Genomic DNA, 17,735 nt, shown 5'->3' on the forward strand with positions numbered 1-17,735 from the left:
TAATAGATATTCTCGAAACATTCTGTCTTTAAATTTCTTATTTTTTTACAATAATTTTGTGATTTAAATAAATTGAAAACACTCTTTCCAACTATGTGGAAACAGATTTGGAGAAAAGCAGAGGAATTTCAATGATTAGATAGTAATGAGGTAAGAAAGCCAGCATTTCATAAATTCCCATGGCTCAAATCCCCAGATTTTTACACTGTACACAACTACCTCATTAAATAATGTTTGGAAGATGTTTAGAAAGCAGAACATTGAGCCAGAAGACCACTCTCATTAAAATGTCCTTTGAATTTTGCAAAAGTTCTCCCCAGAGAAAATAGCAGAGCAGGAATCATTTCTACTTAAGGCAGTGTGGTGATTTGGTTTAAATGATGATTTTAGAAGCAGTCTGGCTTCTCTTTCAAATTTAGGTGGAATATGGCAGTAGATGAAATGCTTAAAGGTGCCAAACAATAGATAGTGGAAAGGTCTTCAGAACCTTCCTCTGACTCTTAGTCAAATTATTCAGATAGATTAAGTCATAGTCTAATATGTCAATGAAAATACCTGTGATAACTATATAAGAGAGCTGGTGTGAAGATAAGATGTAATAATATAAGAAAAAAGTATCCCAAACATTAAAGTACCTTATTTTTGCAAGTTATTCATTTCTAAAATTATTTTCAATATATAAATTAAAACAAATAACTGAATATGATTTAATCTCATCTAATAAAGGTAAGTGTAAACTCTTTTGCTTGCTCACCTCCAAGTTTTCTGATTATGAAGAAGCTTATATACCCTCTCATCTAGAAGCCTCCTGAAAGGTTTTAAATACACAATAATATTCAGGGCTTCCAAATTCAGGGGAAAAATGTTTAAAGAATGAATTCAGTCCCCCACAATAGGCTCTGACCTATCTTTGTAAAAGACAAAAAGTAAAACAAAAGCAAATTAAAATAGATAAATATACTCCATGGACATCTACATAACTTCACAGTGCTTTTTCTGTAGTTTATTTTCTTGTTTTTTTTTTCTTATTTATGGATAGCTCCATTTTTTTTTGCGAAACCATAATTATCTATTATAGATAATTACCCTATACTAGGAGATAATACTCCTATATCTGTTGTATCAATGAAAATAGTTGAAGAGAAAACAGCATTGCAGTAACCTTATTTAATAACTTCTTAAGTTTATTTTACATATTTCATATTAATTTTAAAATATTGCTTTTTCCCATTGTATATAAATACATTTAACAGTATTTTTATTTTGAGTTCCTATATAAGAAATCTAACATAGGTTATACATGTACAATTGATAATTTTTTTGATTCTCCACCACCATAATTCTCCTGTCTTAAAGTTTTATGCTTTAAGAAATATTAATCTTCTATACTTGTCCATTCCTTTACTATTCTGTGATTTTACTAATTTCCTACATGGAGTAGATTCACATAGCTCATTTTTAAGCTCAAGTTAAAAATCAATATAATTCAATACATTAATATGTGTATGTGTGTCTATGTGCATATATGTATGTGTATGCCATGTATACACATAACAATATATGAAAACATAAGTATGTATATATGTACATATATATATATATATATGTATGTGTGTGCCATGTATATATACACAAATATATGAAAATATAAGTGTGTATATACATATATGTTTATATCACATATTTGTGTTTAATTTTATACTTAATACACTGTTAAGTAGATATTGCATTAGGAATGAAGAGACCAAGAGTTCACACTAAAATTTGAAATGAGAAAACAATGAATTAAATGCTAGTAAATGAAATAGTTGAGATTAAGAAGCTATATAATATTATGATTAAATTCACATTCATTAATCACCTCTTATGCTCAAGAAATATTGAGATATACAAGTGAAGACTTTGAGTCAAAAGACTTAGAATCTTAACAAAGATATGGAATTAATATATGGAAAAATGTGAGAATGTATATATTTTCTGCTACTCTCAGTTATATATTCTAGTTAGCAAATGTATGATATATTTTCATTATCTAGCAAGTCAAGGATGGGAGGAAGTCTATTAGCTAAAGTAATCAGGAAATGCGACAGAGAAGAAAGTGTGAAAGTGAGACAAGACTTGAGCAAGGAAGAGATTCTGATGAAAGATGACTAGTCAAAATTCTCCATATAGGAAGAAAATCATAGTTAAAGCTTAAAGGGAATAATAGAACAAGGCAGGTAAGACCAGTATTATTTGGAGAAAATATTAATATATTTAATTTCTTCTATTTCATACCTTCTACAAAATTTAGAGCTTCTTCTATCAGAAGAGAAATGCATTTACAAAGAAAAATATTACCTTTGCAATGATGTTGCTGATGGTGTATATTAGATTTATAATGATTTTAAATGTTTTATTAGATGACATTTCTTAAACTCGAGTTTTTATCCAAATATTCAAGAAAAATTGGCATATATCTTTATAATGTTCTCTGACAAGTACTGAATATTCAACCAAAATTCATTAGTTGATTTTGACTTTATGATAGAGAATGAAGAATATTAACAGTTAGAAGGGACATTGAAGTGTAGAACATTAAATGTTAGCTACAGCAGGGAAGACTAAACAAAAAATATAAAATTGTGGAGTGATTATAAAATTATGAATGATGTAGGATATACTTTAATGAACACTCTCTGTTCTTCTCCCAATTTTATTTTTCTAAGGCAGAAACTATGGCCTATGGAAAGAAGATAATGTGTTGGTCCTGAATTCAATAGTTCCATAGTCAGAAGAAACTGACAAAATGGAAAGAAACAATTTTACATTTGTGGTGGAATTCATTCTCCTGGGATTTTCTGACCTTCCCAATCTCCGAGGTTTTCTATTTGGAATTTTATTAGTGACCTATATGAGTATACTTATAGGAAATGGACTTCTCATTGTCATAACTAAGATGAATCCTACCCTTCAAACCCCCATGTACTTTTTCCTTGGAAATTTTTCCTTCTTGGAAATATGTTACACATCAGTCACTCTCCCTAGAATGCTAAGAGATATTTGGACTCAGAAGGGAAACATCCCTTTCTTAGAATGTGCTATACAAACTTGCTTCTTTTATATTCTAGGAGCTGCAGAGTGCTTATTCCTGGCTGTGATGGCTTATGACAGATATGTAGCCATCTGTAAGCCTCTTTACTATCCTCTCATCATGAATCACAAGGTATGTGTCCAATTGGTAATTGCCTCCTGGGTCACTGGGATGCCAGTCCAGATAGGACTAATATACCAGATTTTCTCTCTGAACTTTTGTGGTTCTAACAAACTTAATCATATTTTCTGTGATGCTTCACCACTACTAGAAATTGCATGTGGGGACACATATTATAAAGAGCTTTTTCTCCATATAACTACTCTCTTTTTTGGCATGATTCCCTTTCTGTTGATATTTATGTCTTATGTCAAAATCATTGTCACTGTCCTGAAGCTGCCATCAACCTCAGGGAAATCCAAAGCTTTCTCCACTTGCTCTTCTCATCTCATGGTTGTAGGTTTATTCTATGGGTCTGGTTGTATCGTGTATGTGCGTCCCAAATCCAGTCATTCAGCCAAATCTGACAAATTCTTTTCCCTTTTCTATACTATTGTGACATCAGCATTAAACCCTATGATATATAGCATGAGGAATAAGGATGTAATTGCTGCTTTGAAAAACATCATTCCAAAATGATATTATTGATGAATCAAATGTTCATAAGTTAAAAAAAAAATCCTATCTATTTGTTCCGTGGGTCATAAGAAATAGATTTTTCTTGTTTCATAAGACATCTGCAACATACTGAAAAAAAAAAAGTAAAAGAGATTATAATTGAAGATATCTATGCATGCTTACAATTTCTATTTTATTAGACTTGAAGTAGTTTGATGAAACTGTCCTTTATCTCATATGATGACTGTTCTCAACAGAAATATTGACTGCAATCTTGCTATATTTTATCCTATTTTCCTAATTTTTTTTCAAAATTATCCTTTTACTCAAAATTTACTTGTTTAAATTTAACCATGTATGTATGTGTGCATGTTCAATTCAAGTAACATTTCAAATGCTTAATGTGTGCCAAGGATGGTGCTGAGTGCTGGAAACAATCCCTGCCTTCAAGGCAGTTAATATTGAAGGAGGAAGAAAATATAAAAAGGAAGCTGCATCTGGGTTGGAAAGGTAGGCTGGGCACCAAGGATTTATTAGAGGTGGGAGTCACATCCAAGCAGAGCTACTATTTAGGAAAATAAAGGAGGGGGGAGAGATAAACAGTGAGAGACAGACAGACAGACACAGAGAGACAGACAGAGAGACAGAGAGAGGCAGGTACATATAGACAGACACAGAAAGAGACAGAAAGACAGAGACAGAAAAAGACAGCGACAGAGACAGAGAGAAAGAGATATAGACACAGACAGACAGAGAAAGACACACAGAGAGTCAGACATACAGAGACAGAGACAGAGACACACACACACAGAGAGAAAGAGAGACAGAGAGATGGAGAGATACAGACTGAAAGGGAGACAGAGAGAGATAGAGACAGATAACGTAAGGTAAGATAGGGTAAGGTAGATTTTTTTATATGCAACTGATTGCATATGTTATTTCTTCTTTGGTCCCATACTGATTCATTTTGCATTAATTTCTTATTTTGCATAGATTCATTTGATGCACACTGTCCAATTTCTCTTTTCTTAAATCCTAATTAGATTTTTCATGCCTCTTCATGTGACATAATTTACCCCATTCTAACTCTTTTTTTCCCCTTTTGTATCTAGTTTACTCCTTTTCTTTATCCTTTGTGTATACTTTATGTTATATCCTTAAATTCACCTTATACCTATAAAGTTTATATATATATATATATATATATATATATATATATATATATATATATACATATATATATATATATATATATATATATATACATATATATATATATATATATATATATATATATACATATATATATGTGTGTGTGTGTGTGTGTGTGTGTGTGTGTGTATTTGTTACTTCAAGTTATACTATTACTGGTATAATTTTAAGAATTATAATTGTTATCGTTCAACGGGATGTAAACATTGCAACTTCAAGGAATCTGCTGTGTTTTCATTAACTTTTTTAATTTCCTTTTTAGACATTTTTTGAGTATCGATATTGAGGATCAAATGCTTTGTGTACTTCTAGTCTGCGTCTTTTGAAAGCTTGAAATCCTTTTTTTTTCCTTGAATGAGCATTTTTTTCCTATGAAGACTTATGCTTAATTTTACCAGGAGGTGATCCTTGGTTGTATCTTGAGTTCCATTGTTTTTTTGGATCTTCTAATATTGGATGTAATATTGGATCTTCTCGAAACCTTAAATGATGCAGCTGCAAAGTAAATGCTGATTGGGATCCCCCAATGTATACATTGCTTCCATCTGGCATCCCACAGTATGTTTACCTTGACTTCATAGTTGTGAAATTTGACTGAAATATTTCTTGGTGTCTTTTTCTGGGATCTCTTTCCTGGAGAGACCTGTGAATACTTTCATTATGTTTGTTTTATTTGTGTGTGTGTTTTGTGTTTGTTGTGTTTTGTTTGTTTCAAGATAGAAAGAACTGCTTGATTTTCAAATAATTGAATAGATCAATATTATAAATTAAATATGATTAAAACATCTTACCTTTTGCTAATTTATTTTTCCACAATAACACTATGATTCAAATAATTTAAACATTATCCATCAAGTCACGGGGAAACAGATTAAGAGGATTATAATGTAGTGTTCTTTCATTTATAGATACTTAGAAATGAACACAGCTAGGGTTTCCATAAGCTCCTTGGACTCAGATCCCTAGATTTTCGACTATGTAACACTGGTTCATTAGTTGATGTTTAGAAGACTGGACTTTGATACAAAAGACCAATATCATTAAAATTTGATAAAAATCATTAAAAAATTTTCCAGAGAATGCAGAAGGGCAGGAATTATAGTCTGTTTCTATATTTGAAAATTAGGAGGAATGTGGTAGTAGATAATAATCCCTAAGGAAGCAAAAGAATAGGTTATGGCAAGGTCTTGAAATCACTGTATGGTAACCTCCCTAGGACACAACCATTGTGCCAGTATATGCATATGTCAACGTTTAACTTCATATTAAAGAACATTTTAATGGATTAAACTAATGATGAAGATTTGTGTATATACATAAGGGATATGGGATGGGAATAGGGAAGTGTTTGTGTTTGTGTATGTGTTTGTGTGTGTACATAAAAAAAAATGATTCATGGACACAGACATGTATAGGTATAAAAAAGAATTCAGCTGCAGAACATTTAGAAAAGTTCATAAATTCTAAGAGTGAATCAGGGATTATTCCCAAGGAATAGGAGTTCTTGGAGACATCAAATGACAGTATTGAGTAGTATATTAGTAACTCAAACAGGAAACCTGGAAGGGAAGGAATTCATTCAAGTCTTCTAATCATGTTGAATCATTTTGAAAAATATCTACTCCTTTCTGCTGCATTCAGGTGGGATTAAATTAAGTGAGAGAAAAATGTACTAAAGTTATATAATTTAAAAAGTCATAGAATAGAGAATGACAACAATGAGAAAACAAATCAAAATTTTGGGCATACAGTCAAAGTAGTTCTTAGGAGAAATTGTGTGTTTCTAGATGCTTATTTAAATAAAATAGAGAAAGAGAAGATCAATGAATTGGACATGCAAATGAATAAGCTAAAAAAAAAATTAACCCTCCAATTAAATAACAATATGAAATTCATTAAATGAAAGGGGAGATAAATACAATTGAAAATACAAAAACTATTGAATCAATAAGGAAAACTATGTGTTGGTTTATAAAGAAGCCAGCCAAATAGACAAACCTTTAGTTAGGAAAAAAAGAAAAGGAAATTGTTAGTATGAAAAATGAAAAGGTGAACTTTCCACTATTAAAGATTAAATTAGAACAAGAATTAGGAGATATTATGCTTAACTGTATGCCAATAAATCTGATAATTTAAATAAATAGATGAATGCTCAGAAAATGTAGATTATCCAGATTAACAGAGTTGGAAATAAAATAATTAAATAGCACCATTAAAAAAAAGAAATTGAACAACCTATTAATAAAATGAATAAGAAAAAATCTTCATGGCCATATGGATTTACAAGTGAATTCTCCCAAATTTTGAAAGAATACGTAACTTCAATCCTATGCAAAATATTTGGAAAATTAGGGAAAGAAGTCAAACCAAATTCTCTTTTTTGACTCAAATATGGTTCTGATACCTAAACCAGGTAGAGTCAATGCAGAGAAAGAAAATTATAGAAGAATTTCCCTAATGAATATTGATGCAAAATATATATATTTTTTAATTTTTCAAGCTTTTTTTTTTCAAAAGATACGTACAGATAATTTGGCAATATTGACCCTTGAATATCCTTGTGTTTCATATTTTCATCTCCATTCCCCTACTCTCTCCCCTAAATGGCAAGTGATCCAATATGTGTTAAAAATGTTAAAATATATGTTAAATCACATATGTATAAATTTATTTATACAATTCTCTTGCTGCACAAGAAAATTCAAATCAATAAAGAAATTAAATGAGAAAAACACAAAAAATGCAAGCAAACAACAATAAAAAGAGTGAGAATGCTACATGTGATCCGATTCAGTTCTCACAGTCCTCTCTCTGGGTGTACATGGCTCTTTTTCTCACAAGATCATTGGAATTAGCATCAGTAATCTCATTGTTGGAAAGGGTTATGTTCATCAGAATTAACCATTATGTAATATTGATGTTGCTATGTCCAATGATCTCCTGGTTCTGCTCATTTCACTTAGCATCACTTCATGTAAGTCTTACCAATCCTCTGTGTATTTATCCTGCTGGTCATTTCTTACAGAACAATAATATTCCATAACATTCATATACCACAATTTACTCACCTATTCTCCAATCGATGTGCATCCATTCATTTTCCAATTTCTAGCCGCTACAAAAAGCGCTGCCACAAACATTTTGGCATATACAGGTCCCTTTCCCTTCTTTAGTATCTCTTTGGGATATAAACACAGTAGTAACACTGATGGATCAAAGGGTATGCACAGTTTGATAACTTTGGGGGCATAATTTCAGATTGTTCTCCAGAATGGTTGGATTCGTTCACAACTCCACCAACAATGTATCAGTGTCCCAGTTTTCCTGCATCCCCTCCAACATTCATCATTATTTTTTTTCCTGTCATCTTAGCCAATCTGACAGGTGTGTAGTAGTAACTCAGAGTTGTCTTACTTTGCATTTTTCTGATCAATAGTGATTTGGAACACCCTTTCATAAGAGTTGAAATAGTTTAAATTTTATCATCTGAAAATAGTCTGTTCATGTCCTTTGATCATTTATCAATTGGAGAATGGCTTGATTTCTTATAGAGCCAATTCTCTATAGTATTTTTTGGAAATGAGGCTTTTAGGAGAACCTTTAACTGTAAAAATGTTTTCCCAGTTCATTGCTTCCTTTCTAATCTTGTTTGCATTAGTTTTGTTTGTTACTAAGGCTTTTTAATCTGATATAATCAAAATTTTCTGCTTTGTGATCAAAAATGATCTCTAGTTCTTCTTTGCTCATACATTCCTTAGTCCTTCACAAGTCTGAGAGGTAAACAATCCTATGTTCCTATAATTTATTTACAATCTCGTTCTTTATACCTAAATAATGGACTCATTTTGATCCTATCTTGGTGTACAGTGTTAAATGTGGGTCCATACCTAATTTCTGCCATACTAATTTCCAGGTTTCCCAGCAGTTTTTGTCAAAGAGTGAATTCTTATCCCAAAAGTTGGGATTTTGGGGTTTGTCAAACATTAGAGTGCTATAGCTATTGACTATTTTGTCCTGTGAACCTAACCTATTTCACTGATCAACTAATCTCTTTTTTAAAGATTCCTTTTGAACTCTTTCAAGGTAGCTTTGTGAAATGAGGACAAGCTTATATCACCTTTTGGGACTTTATCTAGATTTCATTTGCATTTAGGAACCTCAGGTTTTGAGGTCTGCTCTCCTCTCTCTCCATAGAAGCTGTCTATGGTGAGAGATCTTTTTGGCTTTGTTTTTTTTTTTTTCTTCTTATTTTTAAGGTTTGAGATCTGCTCTTAAGGCAAAAGGGTGACAGTTGTTTTAGTTTGCCCTAGGGCTGGTATTTCTGACTGACTTCTGATTGATTATGAGTAATCATGGTCAGGTCCCACATATTCTGGGCTCAGTGGCTTTCAATTGCCATTTGTATTCTCTTTGGGGGGGGGGGGTTACAACAAATCTGCTAAGCACTCGCTTGCAACAAGGACAGAGTAGCCTAAGAGTCTTCAAAGAAGATTTCCCACTATGCTCATACTGAAATGCTCTCTCTCTCTCCTTCCCAGCTTCTTGGTCCCAACCCCTTCCCCCAGGGTTCCTGTCCTGCAGTCTAGGCTAGGGCAAAATGTCCCCATGACTGTTTGAAACAGACCTGTTCTGAAGTTCTTCCAAAGTATCTTCTTCTGGAACTGTGTTGTATTCTAAATATTTGTGGTTATGTCACTTTAAAACCAGTTCAGAGGCTTAATCTGCTGTTGGTTTGTCAGAAGGTCAGAGGAGATCCCAGAAAGTCATATCTGTTCTCTGCCATCTTGGCTCTGCTCCCCAAACTAACTTTTTGTACTCAAAATGTATTTGTTTAAATATTGGTCACTTTATCCATGTGTCTGCATGAGCAACACTACTTGAATTGCTCAATTGAATTACAATTTAAGGAACTTTTTAAAAAGCTACCATTATGTGAATGATTGTGCATGAGTCACTGTCCTCAACAGCATTAAAATCTAATGAAGGAAGATACCATGAAAAGAAGCTGAAGTTTGACTGGGAAAGTAAGGTGGGCACCAAGTCTAGTAGCATTATGGTCTATGCTGTCAAACCAAGCAGAGCTGCTCTTAATAAGTGTGTGTGTGTGTGTGTGTGTGTGTGTGTGAGAGAGAGAGAGAGAGAGAGAGAGAGAGAGAGAGAGAGAGAGAGAGAGAGAGAGAGAGAGAGAGAGAGAGAGAGAGAGAGAGAGAGAGAGAGAGAGAGAGAGAGAGAGAGAGAGAGATGAGAGAAAGGGAGAGAGAAAGGGAGGAAGAGAGGGAGGGAGAGAGGAGAGAGAGATTATAAGAGAAGGAGGGATAGAAGAGGAAGAAAGTTGAAACCATAATTTCAGATTGTTCTCCAGAATGGTTTGATTCATTCACAACTCCACCAACAATGTTTCAGTGTCCCAGACCACGATGCAATGAAAATTACATTCAACAAAAACCAGGGGAAAGTAGACCAAAAAATAATTGGAAAATAAATAATCTCATATCTAAGAATGATTGGGTGAAACAGCAAATCATAGACATAATTAATAACTTTACCCAAGAAAACGATAATAATGAGACATCATACCAAAATGTATGGGATGCAGCCAAAGCGATAATAAGGGGAAATTTCATATCTCCAGAGGCTTATTGGTATAAAATAGAGAAAGAGAAGATCAATGAATTCAACATGCAAATGAAAAAGCTAAAAAAAAATTAACCCTCCAATTAAATAACAATATGAAATTCATTAAATGAAAGGGGAGATAAATACAATTGAAAATACAAAACCTATTGAATCAATAAGGAAAACTATGTGTTGGTTTTATAAAGAATCCAGGCAAATAGATAAAATTTTAGTTAGGAAAAAAAGAAAAGGAAATTGTTAGTATGAAAAATGAAAAGGTGAACTTTCCACTATTAAAGATTAAATTAGAACAAGAATTAGGAGATATTATGCTTAACTGTATGCCAATAAATCTGATTATTTAAATAAAATAGCTGAATGCTCAGAAAATATGGATTATCCAGATTAACAGAGGTGGAAATAAAATAATTAAATAGCACCATTAAAAAAATTGAATAACCTATTAATAAACTGAATAAGAAAAAAATCTTCATGGCCATATGGATTTACAAGTGAATTCTCCCAAATTTTGAAAGAATACTTAGCTTCAATCCTATGCAAAATATTTTTTAATTTTTCAAGCTTTTTATTTTCAAAAGATATGTATGGATAATTTGGCATTATTGACCCGTGAATATCCTTGTGTTTCAGATTTTCATCTTACTTCCCCCATTCTCTCCCCTAAATGGCAAGTGATCCAATATATGTTAAACATGTTAAAATATATGTTAAATCCCATATGTATAAACTTATTTATACAATTCTCTTGCTGCACAAGAAAAATCAAATCAATAAAGAAATTGAATGAGAAAAAAAAACAAAAAATGCAAGCAAACAACAATAAAAAGAGTGAGAATGCTACATGTGATCAGATTCTGTTCTCACAGTCCTCTTTCTGGGTGTACATGGCTCTTTTTCTCACAAGATCATTGGAATTAGCATCAGTCATCTCATTGTTGGAAAGGGTTATGTTCATCAGAATTAATCATTGTGTAATATTGATATTGCTGTGTCCAATGATCTCCTGGTTCTGCTCATTTCACTTAGCATCACTTCATATAAGTCTTGCCAATCCTCTCTGTATTCATCCTGCTTGTCATTTCTTACAGAACAATAATATTCCATAACATTCATATACCACAGTTTACACAGCCATTCTCCAATTGATAAGCATCCATTCAATTTCCAGTTTCTAGCCACTATAAATAGGGCTGCCACAAACATTTTGGCACATACAGGTCCCTTTCCCTTCTTTAGTATCTCTTTGGGGTATAAGCTCAGTAGTAGCACTGCTGGATCAAAGGGTATGCACAGTTTGATAACTTTTTGGACATAATTCCAGATTGCTCTCCAGAATGGTTGGATTCATTCACAACTCCACCAACAATGTTTCAGTGTCCCAGACCACGATGCAATGAAAATTACATTCAACAAAAAACCAGGGGAAAGTAGACCAAAAAATAATTGGAAAATAAATAATCTCATATCTAAGAATGATTGGGTGAAACAGCAAATCATAGACATAATTAATAACTTTACCCAAGAAAACGATAATAATGAGACATCATACCAAAATGTATGGGATGCAGCCAAAGCGATAATAAGGGGAAATTTCATATCTCCAGAGGCTTATTGGTATAAAATAGAGAAAGAGAAGGTCAATGAATTGGGCTTGCAACTAAAAATGCTAGAAAAGGAACAAATTAAAAACCCCCAGTCAAACACTAAATTTGAAATTCTAAAAATAAAAGGAGAGATAAATAAAATTGAAAGTAAAAAAAAAAACTATTGAATTAATTAATAAAATTAAGAGTTGGTTCTATGAAAAAACCAACAAAATAGACAAACCCTTAGTAACTCTGATTAAAAAAAGGAAAGAGGAAAATCAAATTGTTAGTCTTAAAAATGAAAAGGGAGAACTCGCCACTAACCAAGAAGAAATTAGAGCAATAATTAGGAGTTACTTTGCCCAACTTTATGCCAATAAATTCAACAACTTAAATGAAATAGAAGAATATCTCCAAAAATATAGCTTGCCCAAACTAACAGACGAAGAAGTAAATATTCTAAACAGTCCCATCTCAGAAAAAGAAATAGAACAAACTATCAATCAACTCCCTAAGAAAAAAACCCCAGGACAGTGTTAAGTGTGGGTCCATGCCTAATTTCTGCCATAGCAATTTCCAGCTTTCCCAGCAGTTTTTGTCAAATAGTGAATTTTTATCCCAAAAGTTGGGATCTTTTGGTTTGTCAAACATTAGACTATACTATAGTATTGACTATTTTGTCCTGTGAAGCTAACCTATTCCACTGATCAACTAATCTCTTTTTTAAAGATTCATTTTGAACTCTTTCAAGAAAGCTTTGATAAATGAGAACAAGTTCCTATCACCTTTTGGGGCTTTATCTGGATTTCATTTGCATTTAGGAACCTCAGGATTTGAGGTCTGTTCTCTTCTCTCTCCATAGAAGCTGTCTATGGTGAGAGATCTTTTTGGCTTTGTTTTTTTGTTTCTTCTTATTTTTAAGATTTGAGATCTGCTCTTAAGGCAAAAGGGTGACAGTTGCTTTAGTTTGCCTGAGGGCTCGTATTTCTGACTGACTTCTGATTGATTATGAGTAATCATTGTCAGGTCCCACATTCTACTGGGCTCAGTGGCTTTCAATTGCCATTTGTATTCTCTTTGGTGGGGTTTACAGCAAATCTGCAAAGCACTCACTTGCAACAAGGACAGAGTAGCCTAAGAGTCTTCAAAGAAGATTTCCCACTTTGCTGATACTGAAATACTCTCTCTCCTTCCCAGCTTCTTGGTCCCAACTCCTTCCCCCGGGATTCCTGTCCTGCAGTCTGGGCTCGGGCAAAATGTCCCCATGACTGTTTGAAATAGACCTGTTCTGAAGTTCTTCCAAAGTATCTTTTTCTGGAAATGTGTTGTACTCTAAATATTTGTGGTTCTGTCACTTCAAAACCAGTTCAGAGGCTTAATCTGCTGTTGGTTTGTAAGAAGGTCAGAGGAGATCCCAGAAAGTCATATCTGTTTTCTTCCATCTTGGCTCTGCCCCCCAAACTAACTTTTTTTACTCAAAATTTACTTGTTTAAATATTGGTCACTTTATCTATGTGAAGGCATGAGCAACATTATTTGAATTGCTCAGTTGAATTACAATTTAAGGAACTTTTTTTAAAAAGCTACCATTATATGAATGATTGTATTAAGTGCTAGGGACAGTCACTGTCCTCAACAGCATTAAAATCTAATGAAGGGAGATATCATGAAAAGAAGCTGAAGTTTGGCTGGGAAAGTAAGGTGGGCACCAAGTCTAGTAGCATGATGGTCCATGATGTCAAACCAAGCAGAGAGAGAGACAGAAAGATGAAAGTGAGAGAGAAAGGGAGGAAGGGGGTGGGGAGAGGGAGATAGAGATTGTAAGAGAAGGAGGTAGGGATGGGAGAGGAAGAAAGTTGAAACCATAAAGTCCTAAGTGTAGAGAGGATCCCTAGGTGTAGAATACATTAGATCTTATTAGCAAATTTAATACTAAAATATGAAGAACTGTTTACTTTCTTCCAATGGTAAGGCCAATTTTCAAATATTGGTTGGGCAGATCATAAGGCCTAATGATCCTCCATTTTCCAAGGAAGATTAGTTGTTGAGTGTTTGTCTACCCAATTGTTGTGAATATTTCTGTTCCCTATTCCAGGTTGAGAAGTAGGAAGATAATTTAATAAAATTTATAAATTTTATCCTTATTGGACTTTAAATAAGAACATTTTCCATTTCATGAAAATATGGTAAGTTGCTTAGAAAAAAAGGTATTCCACAGGGAAAAGAAAGACAAGGATAATTTATACTTAAAGATGACAAAATAATTTTGATTAAAAGATCATTTTCAGAAGAGGTTTGTCTTTTTTTGCTGAGTAGCTTATAATTTGTGTTAAATTGTATTTCTTATGTGATAAATAGCCTTGCAAACTACTGAATCAACAGTAATGACAATAAAAATTCAAATTCTTTTAATGAAAATTATTGTTGTAATTTTTTGTAAATTATTGACATTTTTAGAATCTGTTTCCTAATCTAGTAAAAATCAGTAATCTAGTAAAAATATTTATAGTACCCACATCAAGTCATTATGGTTAGATTCAGATAAAATAATGTGTGTTAACATCTTTTTTATATATTAAATAAATTGATGGATTTGAAATGGAGACTAAATTCAGGGATTTGCTTGAGATGTTCCACAAACACCTTAAAATACCTTTAAATAGTAACTCTAGACAAATTCTGGCTTGGCAGAATGCACCAAATACAGTAAAAGAAGTTTCTAGCAATAGATAATTTAGAATATTGGGTGGCAGCAAAGGTCTTTTCTACCAAGAGTGGAATACAGTACAGTCCCACCCAAGCAAACCAGAGCATTGTCAGTAGCAGCACCTACTGCTCCCAGATACTGCTCTCAGCCCAGAGATGTGAATTGGCTGAACAACTCATCAGAAGGAGATTACAGGGATGTCTTCTAGCAATGAGTCAGGAAGCTGTTGTTTTGCTCACAATAGTATCTGGGTCACAATTCTGGGTGGCCAGTTCAAGGCAAGAAGATATACTAGCAAAGAGAGTTTGTAGCCAGAACTAACTGGGGTCTGTCTGCACAGTTTAAGGGAAGAAAAGAATGCTCGCGTGCACTCATAGAATAGAACACAGGACAGTGATAGTAATAAACATGTATTCTTGCAATTCTTATCTCCTTGGAAGAACTGAAAATATACAGGTTCTTTGAAGTATCTTTGAAAATTCCTTCACAAAACTCTTCAGCTCTAGATAATGAATCTACCAACCCAGAATAATAGAGTGGGAAAATTAGCAAACAACAGAAAACAATTCTCACCATAGAACGCTACTGTTATAATAAAGAAAATCAAAACACACACTCAGAAGCTAACAGGCCAAGTTCCTATATCCAAAGCTTCCAAAAAAATGGATTTGGTTCGTAACATGGAAGAAGTCAAAATTTGTTTTGAAAATCATGTAATAGGAGTAATTAAAAAATTTAGAAGGCACATGAGTGACACAAGAAAAGTTGGAAAAATAAGGCAAAAGCTTGGTAAAGGAGACACAAACAAAAAAATACTGAAAAAAATTACACCTTAAAAACAAGTGTAGACCAAATGGAAAAGGTGGTACATAAAGCCAAGAAGGAGAAAATGTTTTTAAAAGAATTGGCCAAATGTAAAGAGAACAAAAAATTTGCTGAAGAAAAAAAAATCCTTAAAAAGTAGAATTGAGGTAGAGTGACCAAGAGCTAGAGATTGAGAGACCATCATACTCTATAAAGCTCTTCACACAATAGCAAGTTTCTCTGGCAGTTCTAGAGCTATTTCAAACTTTCTCCAGCAAATTGGCAATCAATGAATAATCAATATTCTAATAAAAATAGCTAGTCAGTAGTCTCTATAGGAAAATCATAGCCACATTCTGAAACCCCTACACCAATAAGAAAATATTACAAGCAAGAAAACAAAACAAAAAAACAAAAAAAAACATAATTCAGATATGGTGTAGCTACAGTTGGAATCACATAAGACTTAGCAGTTACTACACAAAAGACCTCAGGTGTTGGAACACTATAAATGGAATACCAATTGAACTAGTATTGTGGGAAAAAAAATATTCTAACCAAAGAAATTTAGCATAATCCAGAGAAGAAATAAATGTAGTTATTCAATGAATTGAAAGAGAATTCTCTTATTCATAGATCTAAAAGATAGATTATTCCTTGCTTTTTAAAATTTATTCAGGATGTCACTGTTTTATGGCTAAATCATGTACTGATATTGGTTATCTCTGTTTCTGACTCTTTTAGCAAGATGTAATTTCCTTCCTAATATCTTTTAATTATTTATTTTTCTGCTTCATATATATATGTGTGTGTGTGTGTGTGTGTGTCTTTGCATACATATCTACATACATGCATATGTAGATTCTCTTAGTTTCATGGTGATTCTTCTATATTCTTGTCATTAAATGAAATCATTGCAATTATGCTGAAACTTAATAGATTCTGTTCCAGCCTCTTTACTATAATTTTATTTACTCGTGGCAGTTTTTTTTTTTTTGGATAATTTTTGAAAGGTACTGCCCAGGTCCCACTTTTGAGGGACTTCTAAGGAGTCCAGAGATTTTGAAATTGCTTCTCCTCCATCTATTTTCCATGTCATTTTTTTCCCATTGTGGAATGTTATATTTTCTTCCATTTCTTCATTTTTTGAATGTTTGATTGATTCTTATCACCTCATAAAACCATCAATTTCCATCTAGCCCATTATAACCTTCAAGGATGTTGTACTTCCTTTATCATTTGGCCAAGTCTATCATTTCAGCAGCTGTTTTATTTTGCTAAGCTGTTGACTATTTTTAATATGCAAAATTTTTGCTTTGGGTTTTACCAATAGGAGTTCTTTAATTGTTGCTATCCTTTGAATTTGTGTATTGATCTCTCCTGTCACCATGATAACTCTTTATGGTAAGATTCTTTGTTGCTGTTTTAACTCATACTTTTTGCCTTTTACTTACTTTAAAATTTAATTCTGCTCCAAGTTTTGAGGTGGACCTGTTGGAGTTCAAATGTGGGGTTCTTGTTCTTCTATAAAATATTATAAAAGTTCTCTCTGGGTGCCTTCCCTGGAATCAGGATTTTGTTTGTCCCTGTTCGGGCGCCAAAATGTGGTGAGCTTTTTCTTCTCAAAACGCAGCCAGGTGATAAAAGTTCAGATCTTTTATTATCTCCAATATAGCCCAGTTAGCTTAGAGGCCTATCTCTCTGCTTGGTTCCAAGAGCTCTTGCCGCTTTGTCCTTTGCTTCTGCCTCTGCTTTATTCAGCCTCCAGAGCCAGTACCAAGTTGAATCTGTCTTGCCTTGAAGAGAGGGCTTCTGGTGTAATTCTGCTGAAATCCCGACTTGTAGCTTCTTCACTCTGAAGAACTCCTTCGACTGGCCCATTGGCCTATTTATGCTCCTTCCAGAGAGAGGGATTATGGGTTTTCTCCCATAGTGCTCTCTGGCCCAAAGAGCTTCAAGGGAGGTGTGAACTCATTGAACTCCAATGAGTAAAGGTGTGAACACAAGCCTTGTATTAATTAGTTCTACTTAGTACCTTGTTTCAGGTTCTGCCCAAAACATCTTCTTGTAAGATTAGATCAACTCTAATTAGTTAGCA

At 33.2% G+C, this 17,735-nt stretch overlaps 1 protein-coding gene across 1 annotated transcript; it reads left to right on the top strand.

Moving 5' to 3' along the window:
• The first annotated feature begins 2,746 nt into the window (after positions 1–2,746).
• On the top strand, positions 2,747–3,712 carry LOC127540324 (olfactory receptor 10AG1-like). The gene has a single exon (XM_051964967.1). The coding sequence runs from the start codon at positions 2,789–2,791 to the stop codon at positions 3,710–3,712; it is 924 nt and encodes a 307-aa protein (XP_051820927.1). The 5' UTR covers positions 2,747–2,788.
• Positions 3,713–17,735: the final 14,023 nt, after the last annotated feature.

This window comes from Antechinus flavipes, chromosome 6, assembly GCF_016432865.1.
Source record: "Antechinus flavipes isolate AdamAnt ecotype Samford, QLD, Australia chromosome 6, AdamAnt_v2, whole genome shotgun sequence".
Classification (NCBI taxonomy): domain Eukaryota; kingdom Metazoa; phylum Chordata; class Mammalia; order Dasyuromorphia; family Dasyuridae; genus Antechinus; species Antechinus flavipes.